This window comes from Leucoraja erinacea, chromosome 4 (assembly GCF_028641065.1).
Source record: "Leucoraja erinacea ecotype New England chromosome 4, Leri_hhj_1, whole genome shotgun sequence".
In the NCBI taxonomy this organism is placed as follows: domain Eukaryota; kingdom Metazoa; phylum Chordata; class Chondrichthyes; order Rajiformes; family Rajidae; genus Leucoraja; species Leucoraja erinaceus.
This window is the reverse complement of record NC_073380.1, coordinates 7,729,849-7,754,366: the sequence shown is the minus strand read 5'-3', so window position 1 is coordinate 7,754,366 and position 24,518 is coordinate 7,729,849. Positions and strand designations below refer to the sequence as shown.

The 24,518-nt window shown below is 44.5% G+C and overlaps 1 protein-coding gene across 3 annotated transcripts in view; it reads right to left on the bottom strand.

Moving 5' to 3' along the window:
- The window catches only part of gra (granulito), a 58,679-nt gene that overhangs the window by 24,973 nt on the left and 9,188 nt on the right, over window positions 1-24,518 (bottom strand). Inside the window, exons 2-3 of one of the 3 annotated variants that reach the window (XM_055633618.1) lie at window positions 7,228-7,326; window positions 6,454-6,551 (exon numbers count right to left, since the gene is read on the bottom strand). In XM_055633618.1, coding sequence (XP_055489593.1) covers window positions 6,454-6,535 — 82 coding nt within the window. In that variant the 5' untranslated portion in view covers window positions 6,536-6,551; window positions 7,228-7,326. Of the gene's footprint in view, window positions 1-6,453; window positions 6,552-7,227; window positions 7,327-22,378; window positions 22,435-24,518 lie in introns of those variants that run through there. The other 2 variants (XM_055633617.1, XM_055633619.1) reach the window with 2 other exon arrangements.

Below are 24,518 nucleotides of genomic sequence, written 5' to 3'. Positions count from 1 at the left end.
CCTTTCTCTCCCTCAAAATCCCTTCTCCCTGCTCGCTACTCCCGCTACGTAAACCTCCCCGACCGCCAGTAAGTTCTCTGAGGCTTTCCAATCAGGTTTCAGGGCACACCACAGCACAGAGTCTGCCTTGTTGAAGGTACATAATGACTACTGCTCACCGTTGACTCCAGCGACTGTGCAATCCTGCTCCTTCTCAACCTCAGCGCAGCATTTGATACTGTCGACCACCCATCCTAATTGACCGTCTCCAGTATGGGGTTGGTATTGATGGCACTGCCCTGAGCTGGTTCATCTCCTACCTCAAAGGTAGGAATTTCTCTACTAACATAGGCAACTCATTCTCCTCCCCAGCTAGCCTCTGCTGCGGGGTTCCACAAGGTTCCATCCTTGGCCCCATTCTCTTCTCCCTGTATATGCTCCCTTTAGGCCAAGTCATTCAAGGGCACAGCATTTCCTTCCATTGCTATGCAGACGATACACAACTCTATCTCCCCCTGAAGCCCAAAAACCGATCAAATCTACTTAACATTATCCACTGCCTCGAGGATATAAAGTGTTGGATGGCCCAGAACTTCCTCCAACTAAATGAGAGCAAGTCTGAGGTCATCCTTCTCGGTCCCTCATCTCAATCAAAATGATAGCAGGCAGCCTTGGAAGCCTTACCCCATTACTCAAACCTCATGTCAAAAGCCTCGGCGTGGTATTTGACTCAGTATTGAAATTTGACAAACAAGTCAATGCCGTGGTAAAAGCTAGCTTCTTCCAGCTTCGGACGATAGCTAAAGTAAAACAATTCCTCCAGTTTGATGACCTCAAAAAAATCATCCACACATTTATCTCCTCCCGCCTCGATTACTGCAACTCCCTTTATACTGGCATCAGGCAATCTTCCCTGTCCCGCCTGCAACTGGTCCAAAACGCCGCAGAGACTCCTGACGGGCACCCGAAAAAGGGAGCACATCACTCCGATTCTGGCCTCTGTCCACTGGCTCCCTGTGCGGTTCCAAATAAATTTCAAGAACCTTCTTTATGTCTACAAAGCCCTTAACGGACTTGCCCCCACCTACATCAAAAGTCTGCTTACCCATACCACCTCCAGGTCCCTCAGATCGGCCGACTTCGGGTTACTGAACATCCCGCGGTCTAAGCATAAGCTCAGGGGCGACCACGCCTTTGTGGTTGCAGCTCCTACACTGTGGAACAGCATCTCTCCTTCCATCAGAACTGCCCCCTCCATCGAACTGGGTACTGATTGTGAATGGTCAGCCATGATCACATTGAATGGTGGTGCTGGCCTACTGCATCTACTGTCTATGTATCTATGCACGTAACTTATTGACAATGTCAGAGAACCAGGTCTCTGCACATACCTATGCAAATATATCCTTGACTTCCTCATCATCAGACCTCAATCAGTATGAATTGATAACAACACTTTCTACTCAAAAACACAGGGGTATCTTAGACATAGATAAATCTTTATGTTTGTCGACACCATTGTTGTTCAACATATTACAGCTAATAAAGAGTCAAAGTACAGGGAGGAAATCGATAACCTGATTGAATTGTGCCACACCAATAATAATAATACATTTTATTTTCAGGCACCTTTCAAAGTCTCAAGGACACCTTACAGAAATTAACAGAGGAGAAAAAACATATAGTCGGAGTAAAATAAATAATAAGGACATCACCAGTACACAAATTAAAGACAGAAATCGCTCCAAAGACAAAAAATCAAAAAACACAATGTGAAGAGAGAGCAGCGGCAGCTAAAGCGCGCCAGCGTCCACTCTCCCTTCCGACAGCCATCTTGGACACAGACTAACATATTAACTTACACACAAAAAAAAAAAAATCAGTGGTATCCACTGTGGGGGAAGGCACAATGTCCAGTCCCCATCCCCAGTTCACCCAAAGTCAGGCCTATTGAGGCCACCACAATTGCCTCTACGGAGGCCCAGTGTTCCTGGCCGTTCTGGCCGGGTGCTGTTGCCCCGGCGTCGGGAGGGTCCTCACAGCGGTTGGGGCACCTGGAACGGCCGCGGCTTCTGAAGCCGACAAGGCCGTGCTGGTTTGGAGCTCCCAGGCTCCCGATGTTAGAGTCGGCGCCGCCCGCTCCGCAGACACGCAGGTGTTGATCTCAGCGGTCACAGCTCACCGGAGCTCCAGCGCGTCGATCCAGCGCGGCGACCCAGGCAAGGCATCGCCCGCTCTGCTCCACGATAGCGCTCCAGCGCTGTGCCGCCAACGAAGCCGAGGTGCTGGGCAGTCCCAGCCAGGAAACGGCGCTCCACGCCCGCTGGTAGGCCACGAGGACGGGTCGACGGGGCAGCCCAGAGAAAAAGCTGCCTCACCGACCAGGTAGGGACCTAGAAGTATAATTATCCCCTACCCCCCACATTAAAAAGTCCATTTCTCCAACAGACGAAGCACAGGACTTACTAAAAACTTTTTTTTTTAAATGAATTGAACGAACGGCTGCTGGTTAGCAGCCATTCCCCAAGATGGCTCCCCCTCCTCGCTCAATGATTTTGATCTTCCAAGTTGATTGTCGTCTTCAGGAAGAGAAAGGCCAGGATCCATGAACCTGAATTAATCAGTGGGATAGCACTGCAGTGTGTGTCAACAGCTTCAAATTCCTGGGTGTGCCACTCTGTGAAAATGTCTTGGGACAAGCCAACCGATGCAATCATAAAGAAACCTCAGTTTGTGGAGATTCGGCATGTCGCTGTATATTCTATTGAATTTCTGCAGGTTGACCACATGCTGACTGGTTGTACCGCAGCCTGGTTCGGCAGCTCAAGATAGAAAACATTGTAACATGATTTCAGGACAATAATCTATTTCAACAAGATGGAGTTAGTTATCAACACCACCATCGCAGAAGCTGGCCGAGTTCAGAGCAGATGGAGCTGTGGTGGTGCGCGGCTGCGACCCGACCCCGGCAATTCAGAGGCTCCAACCACAGGTCTGGGGGACGGTGACACCAGGAGCCCGCGGGTCCCCGCTGGGAGACTGCTTTTCGGGGCTTCCGCAACGGCGACTTCTCCCGCCCAAGTTGCGGGGTTGAAAATTACCTGGAGCGGGGCCTTACATCATCGCCTGGCGTGGCTTTAACGGCCGCGGGACTTGTTAGCGCCCGCCGGGGGCTCCAACACCAAGATCCGGAGCGCGGCCTTGCATCGCCCAGCGCGGCTTTAATGGCTGCGGGACTTATTTACCATTGCCCGCCGGGGGCTTTGACTCTGACATCGGGAGGAGAATGAGGAGTGCAGGGGAGAGATAAGACTTTGCCTTCCATCACAGTGAGGAGGAGGAGAATGTTTGTGTAAATTGTGTTGTGTCTTGGTTCTTTTTCTTGTGTGTATGACTGCAGAAACCAAATTTCGTTTGAACCTCAATGAGGTTCAAATGACACAAATAAATTGTATTGTATTGACATGGCAAAGTAAAGCCCCAATCAGCATCAATGGTGCTAAAGTGGAAATGGAGAGAGTTAAGTTCCTTGGCGTTAATATAACCAATGATCTGACATGGACTGACCACATTGATGAGATAGCCAAGGCAGCACACCAACGACTCTACATCAAAGATATTTTATTGTCACATTTACTAATTAAGGTACAGTGATATTCATATTACCATACAGTCGTACTAAAAAAAGTAACAAGACACACAAGTACATAAAAGTTAACATAAACATCCATCACAGCAGATTCCACATTCCTCACTGTGATGGAAGGCAGTAAAGTCTAATCTTCTTCCCTCATTTTTCTCCCGTGGTTGGGGCAGTCAAACCATCCATTGGGGCGATCAAAGTTCCCACAGCCGGCAGTCGAAGCCCCCCCTGCGTCGGGGCGATCGAAGCTCCCACGGCTTCACAGAGACCTTGAGCTTCACAGTGTTAAAATCCACAGGCTCCCGCAGTTGGAGCTCAAAGGTCGATCCCTGGCAAAGGGATCATCAGCTCACGATGTTAAAGTCCTGCAGGCTCCTCTTCTTGAGGAGACTGAGAAAATCCGGCATGTCTCCTATACACTTCTACAGATGCACCACAGATGCACTGGCGAGTTGCATCATAGCTTGGTTCAGGAAAAGTTCTGCCAAACACCGCAAAACATTACAGCAAGTTGTCAATTTAGCGCAGTCCATCGCAGAGACCAGACACCCCAACGTTGAGTTAATCTATACTTCACGCTGCCTCGGAAAAGCAGCAAACATAATCAAAGACTTGTCTCACTCCAGCCATTCTTTCTCCCTGCTTCCTTCCGGCAGTAGGTGCAGAAGTTTGAAAGCACGCACCACCAGACTCAGAAACAGCTTCTTCTCATCTGTTATAGCAGTTCTGAACAGTCCTTCCGTAAGCTAGGGTACTGTCTAATTCACCTTACCCCATTGTGGACATTGGACTTCTCTGTGGAACCAATGTACTACAATGCTAAAAGCTATATTCTGCACTCTGTATAACCTCTTTGCACAATCTATTGCACTCGAGTTTGACTTGATTGTATTTATATATGGTATATCTGTTTGGACAGCATTCAAAACAAAAGCTTTGCACTACATTTTAGTACATGACAATAATAAACTTAAACACCCAGGAATGAAGGAGCCTGCAGAAAAGGGGGGACATCGCCTAGTACATCACGACCTCTCCATTATTGAAAAGATCAACAGGAATAGCTACCTCAAGACGGCAACTAATATCAAATCATCTTGGCCATATTTTGATCTTGCTGCTTCCACCAGGAAGGTGGTACAGGATCCTGAGAGCTGTTACCTCTAGGTTCAAGAACAGCTATTTCTCATCAACCATCAAGCTCTTGAACAACACTGCAAAACCCTAAATACAACTCTACCTTAGCAATTATGGGCTATGTTAGTTTGCACAATGTACTTTGGTTTGCACTATTGTGGTCTGATTACCCAGTATTGATGATAATTTATTATATTATTGATTATTGTATGTGTATTTGTTGTGTTGTTGGTTTAATGTGCATTTAAAGCTGCAGTAAGTGAGAATTTTATTGTTCCCTTCCCAGTGCATATGACAAACACTCCACTCTTTCGCAGAATTGTTTAAGTGGATATTAAGGGCTAAATTATGTGGTTCCTATAACAAGTACATCAGCAATTGGTCATTGTAGCATGAAATTGACAACAACCTCTGGAGTTAGCACAACTGCTGTTAAACACAAAAATCATACATTGCTGTGACCGATTGCCCTTTACAAAATGCACTGCATATTTATTAATTCATGGGATGTGGACATCATACCCAAGACAAGCTTTTATAACCCTTGAGAAGGTGATGGTGAGTATTTCTTGAATCTTTCACATGAAGGTATTCACATATTGTTTTGTCAGGAATTTCAGGAGTGAGACAGTGACAATGAAAGAACAGTAATACATTTCAAAATCAGGAGTCAGAGTACATAGTTGAGGAACCGACATTGATTTTCTAGATTAGCACACTGCAGCCAAAGAGCCCTAGTGGTGGAAGTACTGAATATTTGACGGTGGATTATTGCCTTTCATATGAACTTATGTTGGATGTATTGATTCTTGGATGTTTTCAAATATTTTACATGTGGCTTTCAAATGTGCTGCTGGATGGCTATGATTTCTACCAAGTGGAGGTCACTTTGTTTAAGGATGAATCAAAACATTCATGCCTAATATACACACCAGATTACATACATTTACACTTTAATATGAAATGTATAGCTCCCAGCAAGGCCATCGTCATTCTAATGAAGTAGACCAAAGCATGAATTGCATTGAAGATACATTGAGCGCATCCTCAATAAAATGGCTTGTTGACAGTATCTTTATTTATACCATGGCTGGGATTCATCATGTAGGAGTTGAATAAGAAGTTATTTGAGAAGGCTTTTAAAGCAGCTGCATTTACTCAGACAAAGAGAGGAGGACAACTCTAAAATGATTTCTAATGTGGCCTGGCAAACTACTTGGCTTAGGGGTAATTAGCAAGAGCAGTTAATAGTGACACAACTAACATAGCTGCTATCTCACAGCAGCAGCAACCCATCTTAATTGCAAGTTGAAGTCAGGGAAATTTAACTGCCACAGGGAGACACATTTGCAGAAAAAAATGTGGTTACAGTACAGCCAGGCATATGGATATGCAGGGGGAGGAGGAATATGGATTATGTGCAGTAAGATAAGAGATGGTCTCAGCATCATGTTGGCACAGACACCGAGGACAGAAGGGCCTGTTCTTGTGCTGTACTGTTTTAAGTTCTATGTTCTAAATCCACAATCACAATAAATACTTTAATTCTTCTTATAGGTATAGTCATACTGTCCAGCAGCATATTACACTATGATTATATACTGCTGATATACCACATAAATCTGATTTTCCATATGCATTGAATTTGGCAGATTGGTAATAAAAACAATTGAGTGATAAACAGTGCCACTTACCCATCTCAGCAGATAAACGATGTAATGGTCTTGCTGGTTTGAGGGATTTGCGGATTACCGGTACCTTCCTGGTGGTATCCATGATTATTGGAGAGATCCTATTATAAAATTTGCAGTTTTTTAACAATGCATTAAAATAATCTAATGAAAGCAAAATTTAAACATGTCATGTTAAAGATAACTTTAAAAAATGCAGTAACACAAAAATTAAATCAGATGTAGACACATGAATCATCTCTATGACAATAAATTCTAACATTAAAATGCTTTGAAGCATTGCAAAGATTTGTATGTAAATACATATTTCTCATCAATATATTAGAATTTTCAAACTCTTGAGATAATGTCAATACTATTTATTTGGTACTAAACACAATTTTCTCATTGCGAGATTACAGAAGTTTTACAGATATAATAAATCTATAATAAAGCTGGTCCCTGCTTTCCAACATTCTTAATCATGAATTCTGGATTTTTCTATTTAAAAGAAATCTTGAAAAAGACTACATTTAGGGTTAAATTCTGAACTTCTGAAGATGGTTTGAAAACCAGTGATCTTTATATGTATTTGTGCATCTTCACTGATCGAATGCATCTCTTTTAGATTATCACAGATGCAATTCATTGATTCATTCACTCATTCATTCAAATGACAAAGAAATAAAATACGATGCGGTATCACCAACGTCTTATAAAACTGCAACATGACCTTCCAATTTCTATACTCAATACTCTGACTGATGATTACCAAATGCCAAAAGCCTTTTTGATCACCTTATCTACCTGCGACTCGACCTTCAAGGAACCATGCACCTGTACTCCTAGATCAATTCTTTATCTCTGCTTCCCTCTCTGTTGATATAGCCTTCAGACCTGCATTCACAGAAGTCAGCTTTACAATTATTGCACCAAAACATGTTGGAAACAGCATGCTACTTTTTTTTTTGCTCAATTGGTCAACATATTGATAAAGTTAATATTTGCAGATCCTCTTAATAAGCTTTCCCAGACCAGCTGGATCCTTAAAAGTAAAGGTCCCAGTAGCAGCAGGGACTTGTACAAAGCAATATTGTCATCATACTGGCAAGTCAGAATAAGTACAATTCATTAAAAAGACAAAACAAACTTTGACAACCAACTCATACTCCCATGTCTTAGCTGGTTATTACACCTCCCGAAAATGCTTAATGTTTCTTAATGTCTCTGACAATTAGGCAATATCATTCAAAGTGGTTAAAATACAATTACATTTATGTTTAAGTTAAAAAAAATAATTTAAGATATTAAAAATCTTTAACTAAACCAAATTCATTTCAGAAAACAGAAACCTATACTATTAAACACTTGGTAAGAATGTCTGGATGTGAAGATCACTGTACTAGCCAAGAATGAATCCTGACATGAATATTTCACGTGAAAATGTGACGTGTGCAGATCAGTAGAGGCAAGACAACAGGAGGATGCTTTGCTCTGAAGTTTTAGATAGAATTGGGCAAGCTAGCATTGAATATTTCCACAGATGAGAGCAGTTATCTGATGTACAGTTGATTTGCCTTGCTCCTTGGAAACAACAACAACAAAAAAATCGCATCTTTAACAGTCTTTCACAAATTCTAGTCTCAGTTTGCCCAATCCACCAGCCCAGACAAGGTACCAAGTTTCTGCAGTCAAGATTACGAAGCTTAGGATAAGAATTTCACAGCTCAGCCAAGCTATAACTAACAATAATCAGTGAAGACCAAATTTGAGAAATTATTTGCCAACACCTCGAACAGCATGGGGTGAAGTGCAGACGCTTCTACCTACCGAGGGAATTAACCTCCATCATCCTGACCGTAGTCTACATCCCACCCCAGGCAGATGTCCATCTAGCACTGGGGGAGCTGCACGCCGTGGTCAACAAGCACCAGATGGCTTACCGGGGAGGCCGGGGACTTCAACAACGCCAACCTTAAAAAATAGCTCCCTAACTTCCACCAACACGTCTCCTGCAGCACCAGAGGACAAAACACGCTTGATCATTACTACATGACCATCAAAGAAGCTTATCGCTTTATCCCTCGCCCTCACTTCAGAAAATCCAACCATTCAGCAGTGCTGCTTCTTGAAGAGAGCATCCTCATGAACTGAAGAGAGCATCCTCAGAGGTGAGGACTGTACAGAGCTGATCGGGGAGGCAGAGGAACAACTCCAGGACTGTTTGGAGTCTGCAGACTGGGCAATGTTCAAGGACTCTGCATCGGACCAGAACGAATACGCCACAGTCGTTACAAACTTCATAAGAACATGTGTGGAGGACTGGATCATAACTAAAACCCTCCAAGTGTTTCCTAACCAGAAGCATAGAAACATAGAAAATAGGTGCAGGAGGAGGCCATTCGGCCCTTCGAGCCAGCACCGCCATTCATTGTGATCATGGATGATCGTCCCCAATCAATAACCCATGCCTGCTTTCTCCCCATATCCCTTGATTCCACTAGCCCCTAGAGCTCTATCTAACTCTCTCTTAAATCCAATCAGCGATGCAGCCTCCACTGCCCTCCCCGTTGGCAGGGAATTCCACAAATTCACAATTCTCTGGGTAAAAAAGTTTCTCACCTCAGTCTTAAATGGCCTCCCCTTTATTCTAAGACTGTGGACCCTGGTTCTGGACTCGCCCAACATTGGGAACATTTTTCCTGCATCTAGCTTGTCCAATCCTTTTATAATTTTATGTTTCTATAAGATCCCCCCTCATCCTTCTAAACTCCAGTGAATACAAGCCTAGTCTTTTCAATCTTTCCTCATATGTCAGTCCCGTTATCCCAGGGATCAATTCCGTGAACCTACACTGCACTGCCTCAATCACAAGGATGTCCTTCCTCAAATTAGGAGACCAAAACGGTACGCAATACTCCAAATGTGGTCTCACCACAGCCCAATACAACTGCAGAAGAACCTCTCTACTCCTATACTGAAATCCTCTTGTTACGAAGGCCAACATTCCATTAGCTTTCTTCACTGCCTGCTGTACCTGCACACCAACTTTCAGTGACTGGTGTACAAAGACACCCAGGTCTCGCTGTACCTCCCCCTCACCTAACCCCATTGAGATAATAATCTGCCCCCTTGCTTTTGCCACCAAAGTAGATAACCTCACATTTATCTATATTATACTGCATCTCCCAAGCATCTGCTCACTCACTCAACCTGTCCAGGTCACCCCGCAACCTCCTAACATCCTCTTCACAGTTCACACTGCCACCCAGCTTTGTGTCATCCGCAAACTTGCTAGTGTTGCTCCTAATTCCCTCTTCCAAATCATTAATATATATGGTAAACAGTTGCGGCCCCAACACCGAGCCTTGCGGCACTCCACTCGCCACTGCCTGCCATTTTGAAAAGGACCCATTCACTCCTACTCTTTGCTTCCTGTCTGCCAACCAATTTTCTATCCACGTCAACACCCTACCCCCAATAATACCATGTGCTCTAATTTTAGTCAGTCTCCCCGTGCGGGACCTTATCAAAGGCTTTCTGAAAGTCTAGATACACTACATCCACTGGCTCCCCTTCATCCATTTTACTTGTCACATCCTCAAAAAATTCCAGAAGATTAGTCAAACATGATTTCCCTTTCATAAATCCATGCGGACTAGGACTAATCCTTTTACTGCTATCCAAATGTCCCATTATTACCTCTTTAATAATTGACTCCAGCATCTTTCCCACCACCGAAGTCAGGCTAACTGGTCTTTAATTCCCTGTTTTCTCTCTCGCTCCTTTCTTGAAATGTGGGATAACATTAGCTGTCCTCCAATCCACAGGAACTGAATCTATTGAACATTGGAAAATGATCACCAATGCATCCACTATTTCTAGAGCCACCTCCCTAAGGACCCTGGGATGCAGTCCATCAGGCCCCGGGGATTTATTATCCTTCAGTCCCATTAGCCTACCCAATATTATTTCTCGCCTAATGAAAATTTATTTCAGTTCCTCGACCCCCTTAGATCTTCTGTCCTCCAGTACTTCTAGGAGATTGTTTGTGTCTTCCTTAGTGAACAGATCCAAAGTACCTGTCCAACTCCTTTGCTATTTCCTTGTTCCCCATAATAATTTCACCCGTCTGCCTTCAAGAAACCCACATTTGACTTTGCTACTCTTTTTCCCTTAACATATCTAAAGAAGGTTTTACTGTCCTTCTTTATATTCCTAGCCTTGGCTGAATCATGAGATCCGCATTCTTCTGAAGACCAGATTCTGGGCATTCAGGTCTGGAGATGCAGAGGTCTACAAGAAGTCCAGATACGACCTTGGTAAGGCCATCAAAAAGGCCAAAAGGGACTTCTACTCCAAGTTGGAGGAAGAGACGGATGTTCTGCAACTACGGCGGGTTGAATGCCAGCACCTCCAACAAGGCGAAATCAGGAGGCAGCTCAAATGTCAGGGAAGCATCACTCCCTGACAAGCTCAATGCGTTTTACGATATGCGATAGGGAAAACACGGATATGCCTTCCCGGAGCCCCCATTCGCGGTGATGGTATTTCAGTCAGTCACAGAAGCCGACGTCAGAAGATCCTTCAGAAGGGTGAACCCTCGGAAAGCGCCTGGACATGATGGTATACCCGACCACCACCCGACCCGTGGAGCTGGAGAACGCCAGGTAAGCCCCGGGGCTGGAGACCATCAGCAGAGCCGCGGGGCTGAAGGAGTAACGTGGAGTAACACAGACGCGGAGCAACGGAGCGGCAGAACACCAGCGCGCACCAAGCCAGCTCGGCCCACCAGAAGCACCAACAGACGGCGACGGGTACGAAAACACCGCCGGGGACGCAGAGGTGGGTTAAAGGCCAGGTTAGAGCTAGCCCCGCACAGGGCAGCGATTCCTAGCCTTTTCCTCGCCAACGTGCGCTCACTGGCAAACAAAATGGATGAACTCCGGCTAAGGATCACCTCCCACAACCGGATCAAGGACTGCAACATCTTGATCTTCACTGAAACTTGGCTCAACACTGACGTTCCTGACAGCGCCATCCAGCTATCGGGACGTCATTTACTCCGAGCGGACAGGACATCAGACTCTGGTAAGACCAGAGGGGGGGGGGGGGTCTGTGCATTTATGTAAACAAAGCATGGTGCACGGACTCCACCATCATCGAGAGTCACTGCTCAGCTAACCTTGAATTCCTCTTGGTTAGATGCAGACCGTTCTATCTGCCCAGAGAGTTCACCTCCACTGTTGTGACTGCAGCCTATATCCCTCCTGATGCTAATGCCAAGCTTGCAATGAAAGAGCTGCATACTGCCATTAGCAAACAACAGACGCACAACCCCGAGGCAGCCTTCATTGTTGCGGGTGACTTCAATCACTCCAACCTGAAGACTGTACTCCCCAAATTCCACCAACATGTATCCTTCCCCACTAGAGTAGACAAGACACTGGACAAAGTCTACACCAATATGGCTGAAGCTTACAAAGCCATCCCCCTCCCCCACCTTGGTCAGTCTGATCACGTCTCATTGTTCCTGCTCCCTAAGTACTCCCCACTCATCAGACGGGTTAAACCAACTGTAAGGACAGTTAAAGTCTGGTCAGAGGAAGCGGACTTCACACTTCAGCAGTGTTTTGGAAACACTGACTGGAAGGCGTTTGCAGCCCAGGCCACCCTTGACTCTTACACGGACATTGATTCCTATACATCCTCTGTTCTGGACTTTATAAACTCCACCATCAATAGTGTCACCTCCCTCAAACAGGTGACCATATACCCGAATCAGAAGCCATGGATGAACAGCGAGGTCAGGCTACTGCTGAAAGCACGGGACACCGCTTTCAGGTCAGGCGATGCTCGAGCCTACAGTTCATCCAGGGCTAACCTGAAGAGGGGCATCAGGAAGGCCAAGCATTGCCATAAGCTCAGGATTGAGGAGCACTTCAACAACAACTCCGACCCCCGACGCATGTGGCAAGGCATCCAGGCCATCACGGACTACAGACCCTCCAACATCACCCCCACATCCAGCGACGCCTCCTTCCTTGAGGAGCTGAATCACTTCTATGGCCGCTTCGACAGGGACAATCTAGAGACAGCCATCAAGGCTGTGCTACCTGCCGATCACCAACCCCTCACACTCACCCCCTACGACGTGTACGTGGCACTGAGTAGGACTAATGCACGTAAGGCTGCTGGCCCTGACGGCATCCCCGGGCGCGTGCTCAGTGCCTGTGCTGCGCAGCTGACAGACGTCTGGACTGACATCTTCAACCTGTCACTTGCCCAAGCAGTTGTCCCCACTTGCCTTAAAGCCACCTCCATCGTGCCAGTGCCAAAACACTCCACTGCGACAAGCCTCAACGACTTCCGCCCAGTTGCACTTACCCCCATCATCACCAAGTGCTTCGAGAGGCTGGTCCTGGCACACCTCAAAAGCTGCCTACCCCCCACACTGGATCCCTATCAGTTTGCCTATCGCAAGAACAGGAGTACGGAGGATGCCATCTCAACGGCACTTCACTCCGCCCTCTCCCACCTTGACAACAGAGACACTTATGTAAGAATGCTGTTCATCGATTACAGCTCAGCATTCAACACCATTATTCCATCAAAACTGATCACCAAACTCGGTAACCTGGGCATCGACCCCTCCCTCTGCAACTGGATACTGGACTTTCTAACCAACAGACCCCAGTCTGTGAGGTTAGACAAGCACACCTCTTCAACCCTCACCCTGAACACCAGCGTCCCTCAGGGCTGTGTGCTGAGCCCCCTCCTCTACTCCCTCTTCACCTATGACTGCACACCTGTACATGGTACTAACACCATCATCAAGTATGCAGATGATACAACGGTGATTGGCCTCATCAGCAACAACGATGAGCTGGCCTACAGGGAGGAGGTCCAGCACTTAGCAGCATGGTGCGCTGACAACAACCTGGCCCTTAACTCCAAGAAGACCAAGGAGCTCATTGTAGACTTCAGGAAGTCCAGAGGCGGCACGCACACCCCCATCCACATTAACGGGACGGAGGTGGAACGTGTTTCTAGCTTCAGGTTCCTGGGAGTCAACATCTCCGATGACCTCTCTTGGACCCACAATACCTCTACTCTGATCAAGAAGGCTCATCAGCGTCTCTTCTTCCTGAGAAGACTGAAGAAGGTCCATCTGTCTCCTCAGATCCTGGTGAACTTCTACCGCTGCACCATCGAGAGCATCCTTACCAACTGCATCACAGTATGGTATGGCAACTGCTCTGTCTCCGACCGGAAGGCATTGCAGAGGGTGGTGAAAATTGCCCAACGCATCACCGGTTCCACGCTCCCCTCCATTGAGTCTGTCCAAAGCAAGCGCTGTCTGCGGAGGGCGCTCAGCATCGCCAAGGACTGCTCTCAACCCAACCATGGACTGTTTACCCTCCTACCATCCGGGAGGCCTACAGGTCTCTCCGTTGCCGAACCAGCAGGTCGAGGAACAGCTTCTTTCTGGCCGCTGTCAATCTACTAAACAACGTACCTCGGTGACTGCCAATCACCCCCCCCCCACGGACACTTATTATTTATTTTTTTAATTCAAAATCGTTTGCTATGTCGCTCTTCAAAGGAGATGCTAAATGCATTTCGTTGTCTCTGTACTGTACACTGACAATGACAATTAAAAAAATTAAAATTGAATCTGAATCCGAATCATGTTCTCAAAACCTGTGCAGACCAACTGGCTGGAGTTTTTACGGACATTTTCAACATCTAACTTCTGAGGTCTGAGATCCCCACCTGCTTTAAAAGGGCATCAATAATACTGGTGCCCAAGAAGAGCAAGGTGATGTGCCTCAATGACGATCGACCAGTGGCACTAATGTCCGAGGTGATGAAGTGCAGTGAGAGGTTGATTGCATATCAACTCCTACGTCGACAAGAACCTCAACCCACTGCAGTTTGCTTACCGCCACAACAGGTCAACGGTGGATGCGATCTCACTGGCTCTCCACTCCGCTCTGGAGAACTTAGACTACAAAAACACACATGTCAGGCTGTTATTCATTGATTACAGCTCGGCGTTTAATACCATCATCCTCTCCAAGCTGGTTGCCAAGATCACAGATCTGGGTCTCTGTACATCCCTCTGCAATTGAAACCTCGACTTCCTCATCACAGACCACAATCTGTCTGTATTGGTGGAAACGTGTCATCCTCAATAACAATTAGCACGGAAGCACCTCAAGGCTGCGTGCTCAGCCCCCCTGCTGTATTCATTCTATACTCATGACTGTGTAGCCAGACATGGTGCGAACTCCATCATCAAGTTCGCCGACGACACCACTGTTGTGGGACGAATCACTCATGGTGATGAGTCAGAGTACAGAAGTGAGATCGACCGATTGACCAAATGGTGCCAGCACAACAACCTGGCTCTCAACACCAGCAAAACCAAGGAACTGATTGTGGACTTTGGAAGGGGTAGGATTTGGACCCACAATCCCGTTTATATCAATGGTGGGAAGGATCAAGAACTTCAAATTCCTGGGCGTGCATATTTCCGAAGATCTTTCCTGGTCCTAGCACACTGACTCAATTATAAAGAAGGCACATCCGTGTCTCTACTTTCCGAGAAGATTACGCCGAGTCTGTATGTCAAGGAGGATTCTCGCAAACCTCTACAGGTGCACAGTAAAGAGCATTTTGACTGGCTGCATCGTGGCTTGGTTTGGCAACTTGAATGTGCAGGAGCGGAAAAGAATGCAGAAAGTTATGACCACTGTCCAGTCCATCATCTGACCTCCCCACCATCGAAGGGATCTATCACAGTCGGTGCCTCAAAAAGGCAGCCAGCATCATCTAAGACCCACACCATCCTGGCCACCCACCCATCTGTCCGTTGCCATCAGGAAGGAGGTACAGGAGTTGAAATCTGGAACATTCAGGTTCAAGAACAGCTTCTTCCCCAGAGCCATCAGGCTATTAAACACTACCACAAGCTCTGAACAATAACAGTCTATTGCACTTTTTCTGTTTATTTATTGTATACATATATGATCTATGGTATATAGACACTGTTCTGCATTATGTTTACATATTCTGTTGTGCTGCAGTAAGCAAAAATGTCATTGTCCTATCTGGGACACATGACAATAAAACTATTGACTTGACTCTTGACATAAGCAACTCAGACTTTATAATGTAGATATGACGTTGGATGGAAATCTGTTAAGGTTTTTGTGCTGAGCATTACTTTAAATTGTATGGATGCTAATGAATGTATATTTATTTTGATACATGGGGATAACAGGAGTGTTAATTGAATGCAGCATTGAACATTGGAATGCTCTTAAATAAATAACGCAAAGCATATTATAAAAAAAATCATCGTTTGGAAACATCAGATCTTTGTCTTTCCACAGATGCAGCCTGATCTGCTGAATATCCTCAGCATTTTCTCTATATCAGACTTCCAAGCATCTGTAGACTTTTGTTTTACAATATCATGAAGAATACAAGATATGCAGCACCATCCAGTGCCATCTGATGGTAATACAACAATTGTAAACATCAAGTGAACATCATTAACAACTCCAGAAGATTAAAATGAAAATACAAATGATGTTCTGATGAAGGTACTTCGATCTATAAGCATTCTAAGACTTTCCTACCAAATGGTTAAAGGGTATTGAATCATCCTAAGGATGTAAAAGGAACTACAGGAAATCATTACTTTTCATTTAATTTTTAGGTGCATTATTTTCAAGTGAATTATAACAGCTTTCAGGATTTCTGGCCCTCACATAATAACTGCCATTTCTCTATTTCTCCATCGGCAATCTTTACATAAAATTACCAATAATACTGAAATTCATCTAAAGCAAATTCTGGTATCTTCAACTTTGTATCATCAGCAAACTTGGGTACTGCATTTATGATCCAAAGCTTCAGATCATTGATAACATGAGGAAAAGACAAAATAGTTTAGTTTAGAGATACAGCATGGAAACAGGCCCTTCAGCCCACTGGATTCTCGCCGACCAGCTATCCCTGCACATTAACACTATCCTACACCCACTAGGGACAATTTTTACAATTACCAAGCCAATTAAGCTACAAACCTGTATGTCTTTGGAGTGTGAAAGGAAAACGAAGATCTCAGAAAAAAAACCCACGCAGGTCACAGGGAGAATGTAAAAACTCCATACAGACAGTACCCACAGTCGGGATCGAACCCGGGTCTCCAGCGCTGCATTTACTGTAAGGCAGCAAGTCTACAGCTGCACTATCATAAACGTCCAGGTCTCCTCCTGGATACAAACTAGAAGAAAATCCTTCAAAGTAATAACAACCATTATATCACCAGAATTTGTGTTCAACTACAGATTAAATATTCCCAATTTGTTATTTCTAGTGCGACATTTCATAACAATATCATGAGTCTTTCCACAAAAAATCTACATGTACATCATATCCCTACTTTTATTATATTTTTTTGTCACCCCCTCAAATGAAAACCAATGAACTAAAGTAGCAAATCATTGACAATCAAAAAAAAAAAAATCAACAGGTAAAAACAAAAAATAGAAAATCTCAGCAGGACAGCAGCATTCTGAAAAGAGAAAAATATTGACGTTTCAGACCCAAGACACAAGTTCATAGGTTCTAGGAGCAGAATAAGGCCACTCGGCCCATCATGTCTACTCCACAAATCATGGCTGATCTATCTTTCACTCTCAACACCATTCTCTTCATCAGAATTCTAGCAAGTCCTGGCCATTCCCAACCTTCAAGATACATTTTATAAATGTGCTTTGTAAATTTAGTTCTATCCATCTCTTCCAATAGCTTATCTTTAAATATTATTTATTAACATGATGCCATGAGGATAAAGAGTGAAATGGAAGGAATTTACATTTGAAGTTGCAGGAGCACTGTGAGAAATTTACAAATACTATATGTAAATTTGATATGGCCCGACTGGAAGCAAGGTAGTGCTGTGATAAATAACAGAAAATACTCAGCAACTAAGGCAACCATTAGGTCCTATTGTATTTAGTCTGATTATATTCCAAGAGTGGCTAAACATTTTTGGTTTCCCGACTACTTCAGTTAAAGATAAGGGTAATATCAGTCTTTCTACAATCTCCAAAACCTCTCAAACATTTAGTAACCTCTGAACGATTTGCACCAAGATGTATGTATCCTTGAAAATATCCATAGACAATAGACAATAGGTGCAGGGATAGACCATTCAGCCCTTCGAGCCATGTGATCATGGCTGATCATCCCCAATCAGCATTATTTCTCAATGCAAACATTATTTGCCTTAATTTTGCACAGCGGATCAGCAATCATACGAACAGTGTCACCACACATATTTGCAACTGTTTCTAATCCGTATTCCTGATTCAATTAATTGTCTCCTTGCTGGCAAAGACTTAGAAATCATTTTTTATTCACCCAAAATTTAATAATTTACATATAAATTGCATCATCACAACAATTTCATCATATTATGCAAGGTTACATATTTATTTATTTTTACAGCAGAAGCTAATAAAAACAAAATCATTGGTTGATATATCTAATAATGTGAAATAATGCTGTTTGCAACACCACAATCACAACTCTATTCTGGTCCTCTTTTGCCTAATGCATTAAAACTTGATTTTCTGTTTATCCTGCTTTTAGTAAATGCACTAGACTAAGTGGGATGGGTCCCATGTTCACAGTGGAGGGCTGGTTCCCCAACGCAATATTCCACCTCTTCACCAAGGGGGGGGGGGTCTTTCTGGAGCGCTAGTATGGGTGTTATGGGCCGAAGGGACTGGTTTCCAGAGAGCTAGCCTATGGACATTGTGGGCCAAATGGATTCTTGGGCTGGCAGCTAGGTCACTCAGGCCTGGTGGGCTGGCAGCACAGAAACTGCCAGAAATTCTGCTCAAAACAGGTGAGAGACTCTGTGTGAGAGAGAAGGGAGAGAGGGTGGAGAATCAATTTCACCTTTTTCTGCAGATCACGGCAATGAAGGAGAAAGGTCTATCCTGGCCTGAATCTCACAGGGAGCCAATGAAGGGAGGGAGAAAAATACTGGGGTGAGGTTTAATACTGGCAGGGGGAATACTTACTGATGAGACGAAGGGACTGTTCCTGGGCTAGTACAGGCCTGATGGGCTGAAGGGAGTCTTTAAAAAAAAAAAATCAGAGTAAAATCTCAGTGAAAGGCACTTTTTCTGGACTTTTCCTGGCCTGGCACGGACCTTTTGGGCCAAAATGCATTAAAATTGTAATTTTCATCTACCTCAGCACACCAAATTAGTTACTCAGTTCCAGGCCATAACACTATTTTCAAGAGAATATCTTTGCTCATGCTAAATGTAGTAAAAAGTCTTTGACTAATTGGACACCAAAATTTCCATAAGACACAGGAGCAGAATTAGGCCATTCGGCCCATCGAGTCTGGTCCACCATTTGACCATGGCTGATCTACTTTTCTCTCCCAAACTCATTCTCATAGAATCATAGAGTGATACAGTGTGGAAACAGGTCCTTCAGCCCAACTCACCCACACCAATTTCCCAGCTACTCTAGTCCCACTTATTTGTTCTTGGTCCATAACCCTCCAAACCTGTCCTGTACTTTCCAACTGTTTCTTAAGCGATCGGATATTCCCAGCCTCAACTACCTCCTCTGGCAGCTTGTTCCATACACCCACCACCCGCTGTGTGAAAACGTTTCCTCTCAGATTCCTATTCAATCTTTTCCCTTTCACCTTGGACCCATGTTGTCTGGTCCTCGGTTTCCGTACTCTGGGTAAAAGACTGTGCATTTAACCGACCTATTCCTCTCATGATTTTGCATACCTCTATTAGATCTCCCCTCATCCTCCTACGCCCCATCTAGTCGCGGCAACATCCTTGTAATTATTTTTATTAACCCTTTCAAGCTTGACAATATCTTTCCTATAACATGGTTCCCAGAACTGAACACAATATTCTAAATGCCGTCTCACCAACATCTTATACAACTGCAACATGACCTCCCAACTACTATACTCAATACTCTGACTGATGAAGGCTAAAGTGCCAAAAGCCTTTTTGACCACCTTATCTACCTGCGACTCCACCGTCAAGGACCCGTGCACTTGCACTCCTAGATCCCCCTGGTCCACAACACTACCCAGAGGCCTACCATTTACCGTGTTGGCCCTGCCCTTGTTCGGCGTCCCAAAATGCAGCCAAGATCACATTGAATGGTGGTGCTGGCTTGAAGGGCCGGATGGCCAACTTCTGCACGTATTTTCTATTGCAACACCTCACACTTCTCTGTGTTAAATTCCATCAAGCATTCCTCCGCCCGCCGGCCAATCGATCCAGATCCTGCTACAATCGTTCACAACCTTCTTCACTATCTGCAAAACTACGAAGTTTTGTATCATCAGCAAACTTACTAATCTTGCCCTGTATGATCTCATCCAAAGGGCCAGGAAGCAAGTGGGTAAGATCATCTCTGACCCCTCTCACCCTGGCCACAAACTCTTTGAATCATTTCTCTCTGTCAAAGCTGTCACAGCCAGACATAAAAACTATTTTTTTCCCACGACTAGTAGCTCTACTCAATAATCAAAAATCTGGAGCCTCCTTTTGTTCTGGTATTTTATTTAATTCATATGTTTAATCAATAATGTTTTATTATTAATATTTAATGTTTTACGTATCATTCTTAACTCTCACTGTATGTCATGTTATCATTTGCGAGCGGAGCGCCAAGGCAAATTCCTTGTATGTGAATACTTGGCCAATAAACTTATTCAATTCATTGATGTAGATATGCAACCGAAGCAACCTTCTACCCTCTACTTCCTTCCATGGAGCCAATTTGCTATCCATTCAGCTACCTCTCCTTGGATCCCATGCGATCTAACCTTCCAGAGCAGCACCTTGTCAAACGCCTCACTAATGTACACAACATCTACAGCTCTGCCCTCATTAACCTTTTTGCTCATGTTTTCAAAAAAAATCAATCAGAATTGTGAGACACGACCTCCCACGTACAAAACCATGCTGACTTCCCTACTCAGACCTTGCCCATCTAAATGCCTGTATATCCTATCCATCAGAATACTCTCCAGTAACTTACCAACTACAGATGTTAAGCTCACCGGCCTATAGTTCCCAGCATTTACCCTGCGGCCCTTCTTGAATAGTTCCCAACATTTGTCTGCCTCCAATCCTCTGGCACCTCTCCTATATTTAAAGAGAACTCATAAATTTCCAACCAGGGCTCCCGTAATTTTGTCTCTAGTCACCCGCAATGTCCTTGGATATATCTGATCAGGCCCCGGAGATTTGTCTACCTTCAAACACGACAGTACCTTCAGTACTTTCAGTACTTCCTCGACGGTAACCCTGACTGCTCTCATGACAGTTCCAGTGACTGCTCCAATTTCCTCCGTCATACTGTCTTTCTCCTCGGTAAATGCAGAGGAGAAATACTCATTGAGGAGCATCTGCCATCTCCTGCGGTTCCACACAGAGGTGACCGTTTTTATTCCTGAGAAGTCACACTCTCTAGTTACCCTTTTCTCCTTTATGTATGTATAAAATCTTTTTGGATTGTCTTTTATACAACCCGCCAGAGCTATTTCCTGGCCCCCTTTTGCTCTTCTGATCTCCCTTTTTAGTTTGCTCCTTAGTTCCCGAAACTCCTCTAGGGATGCACTTGATCCCAGCTGCCTATACCCATGCATCCTTCTTGTTTTTGACAAACGTCTCAATTTCCCTCATCAGCCAAGCTTCCTTACATTTGCCTGCTTTGCCTTTCATTATAACGAGGACGTACAGAACCCTTCAGTACACTTTAAAAAAATCCCACGGCCGATTTTCCTTTTCCCTCAAATAACCTGCTCCAGTCAACTTGAGCTAGACTTCTCTCATACCCTCAAAGTTGGCCTTATCCCAGTTCAGCATTTGAACACGTGGACCCTCTCCATTCCGATTTATAACTATCTTAAACCTAAACGAACTGTGGTAACTTGTCCCAAAAGGCTCCTCCACACAAACTTCATTAACTTGCCCTTCCCAATTTCCCAATACTAGATCTAGCATTGCCCTCTCACGAGTGGGGGCTTTCACATACTTTTTAAGAAAACTCTCCTGAACACTTTTGAGGCAATCTAGACTCTGGAGCCAAAGACACACACTTTACTCACCAAGACTCTGGAGCCAAAGACTCACACTTTACTCACCAAACCTCTGAAGCCAAAGACTAACACTTTACTCACCAATGCCACTTCTCTGCAGCTGCATTAGCTTTTAATCCCTTATTTTATTAACTACTTTAGGGTTAATTAGTAAATTACCTGAACCTGCCTTCTCCCTGTAACCTTTGGTGGCACCTTAAGGCAGGAGTTTCCAGATAGGCAGGATGTGATGTTTTGTTTTCAACTTTCATCACATTGTCAGTTAAATCAGAACAAAAGATCACAATCTTATACACAAATTATAGACTGGGCAGATCAAGTCTCTGCTATTTGGCATTTGTCTAAAAAATCTATTGTTGAAAAACATAATTTAATCTCGGATGTTTCAATGATACGCAAGTAAAATTTGGTTCCGTCAAAACCATTAGGCTCTAATGCCTTCCCCTAAGCTACCACGGTACAAGGCTCTAATGCTCCTCCATCACCATCCTCTTCCTAGAAACAACATGTTCAATCACGGTTATGGACACCCATCTTCCTATCCTCTCATACCTGATCTTGGATTAGCCAATCATGTGGCACATTTTTGATCCCTTTTTCACCTTCTTCTCCCATATTTTGCACAAGAAGCTTTCCATCACAAACCCTTAAACCCTCTATTTTGCATCGTCCCTACTTTTTCCTATTGCTCATCAATCCAAATCCTCTCACCATCCCACCACCAGCTCCATGATTAGTTCAGAGTCCTTGTCTCTAATTTCTCACCTAGTTTACTGTGGGCCTTCTTTGAACTCAACCTTTGTTTCCATGATCATTTCCCCACTGAACTGCTTATCTCTAATGTCTCCTTATAATTTGGCATTTGGAACACTCTCCGTTTCAAAATGACACCCTCATTCATTCCATTCCTAAGCCGCCTATTCATCCTCAACCGCCCTTTCCTTTTCAAAGTCAACACATGTATTGTCGATTCTCGCATTTATGACACCTCTTCTGCGACACACTTCAGGTTCTGCCACAATAGCACTAAACAAAGTAATAAAGAACATTCTTTGTGACTGTGACAATGATGTATCATTGTTCTTTAATTAATTATTTTTCAGGATCTGGGCATCGCTGGTAAGGCCAGCATTTTATTTAATTCCAAAGGTGGCGTTGAGCCCCCTTTTTGAACGTCTTCAATCCTCCTGGTAGCGATACTCTGGCAGTTGTTGGATAGAAATTCCAGGATTTAGTTGGACACAGCAACAATGTCGAATTAGCAGTATATTTCCAAGTCAGAATTATGCGTTATTTGAAGGGGAGCCTGTGGGTGATAATTCCATGTACAATGTCCTATTAGTGGTTGAATTTTAGAAACATAGAAACATAGAAATTAGGTGCAGGAGTAGGCCATTCGGCCCTTCGAGCCTGCACCGCCATTCAATATGATCATGGCTGATCATCCAACTCAGTATCCCGTACCTGCCTTCTCTCCATACCCCCTGATCCCCTTAGCCACAAGGGCCACATCTACTCCCTCTTAAATATAGCCAATGAACTGGCCTCAACTACCCTCTGTGGCAGAGAGTTCCAGAGATTCACCACTCTCTGCGTGAAAAAAGTTCTTCTCATCTCGGTTTTAAAGGATTTCCCCTTTATCCTTAAGCTGTGACCCCTTGTCCTGGACTTCCCTAACATCGGGAACAATCTTCCTGCATCTAGCCTGTCCAACCCCTTAAGAATTTTGCATGTGGAAGTGCTACTGTAGTTGCATCTTGCTTTTACATGGCTGATCAGAAGTTGCTCCTTCAATGTCTTATTTCTATTAACGTTTTGGTGAGACTAAAGGGCCTGTCCCACGAACATGCGACCTGCATGCGGTAAGCACAACCAAACCCGAAGCGGGGGCCCCGCGGAGGTCGAGTGGTCCCCATACAGGGTCGGTCCCACCAGCATGCGCCTGCATGCGGTGAGCGTGACCAAGCCGGAAGCGGGTGCCGCGCAGAAGTCTAGTGAGTGACGTGAAGTTCGAACAAAGTCAGCGGGAGGTTTGCAGCGTCTTGACGTCAAGACGCTGCGTACGGCGTCGAGACGCTGCACACGCCCGTCGAGGCGGTGAGTATGACATTGAGGCGGTTGCGGCCGGCAGGCCGTTGCCACGCGGAATTTTTGAACAAGGTCAGTTTTTCGGAGCCCCGCGCTATGTCGGGACCAGCTCCGCACAACTCTATTCGGCTCCGGCGATCGAAGTGGGTCCAGCCCCACGAGGCTGTACGGCTCAAGCGACCACGTTAGGTCGCGCTTGCCGCATGGAGTCGCATGCTCGTGGGACATGCCCTTTACATGCCCATCTATTACATCCATCTTTCTATACCATAACCCTGCTTGTGCTATCATGCTCGAACTTTGGTGTAGTGACAGATTTTATATCGTCTCAAGGATTTAGTCCTGATAGTCACTTTAATTGATGACCGAGGATCAGAAGGTAATCTATAAGCACTCATGAGCTCTCCACGAGACATTCAATGCCGTCGAAAGATAAATCTTCCGAAAACACTCTTAATTAATAGTTTCTTTATTGTAGTAGTACAAACAGTAAGATAATCATAAGGGCTTCTTCTTGTATGTAAATTTCAATCATACTCGTTTTCATGCTCATGCATGGTCAAAAACTGTCTCTTCCCCGATCTTCTTCAAACTAAACTAAACTAAACTCCTTGGGAGAATCCCAGCCGCAAACACGCTTCAGATGACATATAAATCCCACCCACATAATTACAGGCAGATAAAATTTAAAGGGAACTGGTTATAGTCATAACATACTGAGTTAAGCAAAATGGCTACTACATTTGGTTTGGATGAGATTATTCACATTGCTATGAAATTGCAGAAGACAAAGAAGATTATGGGCTGACAAATTGGT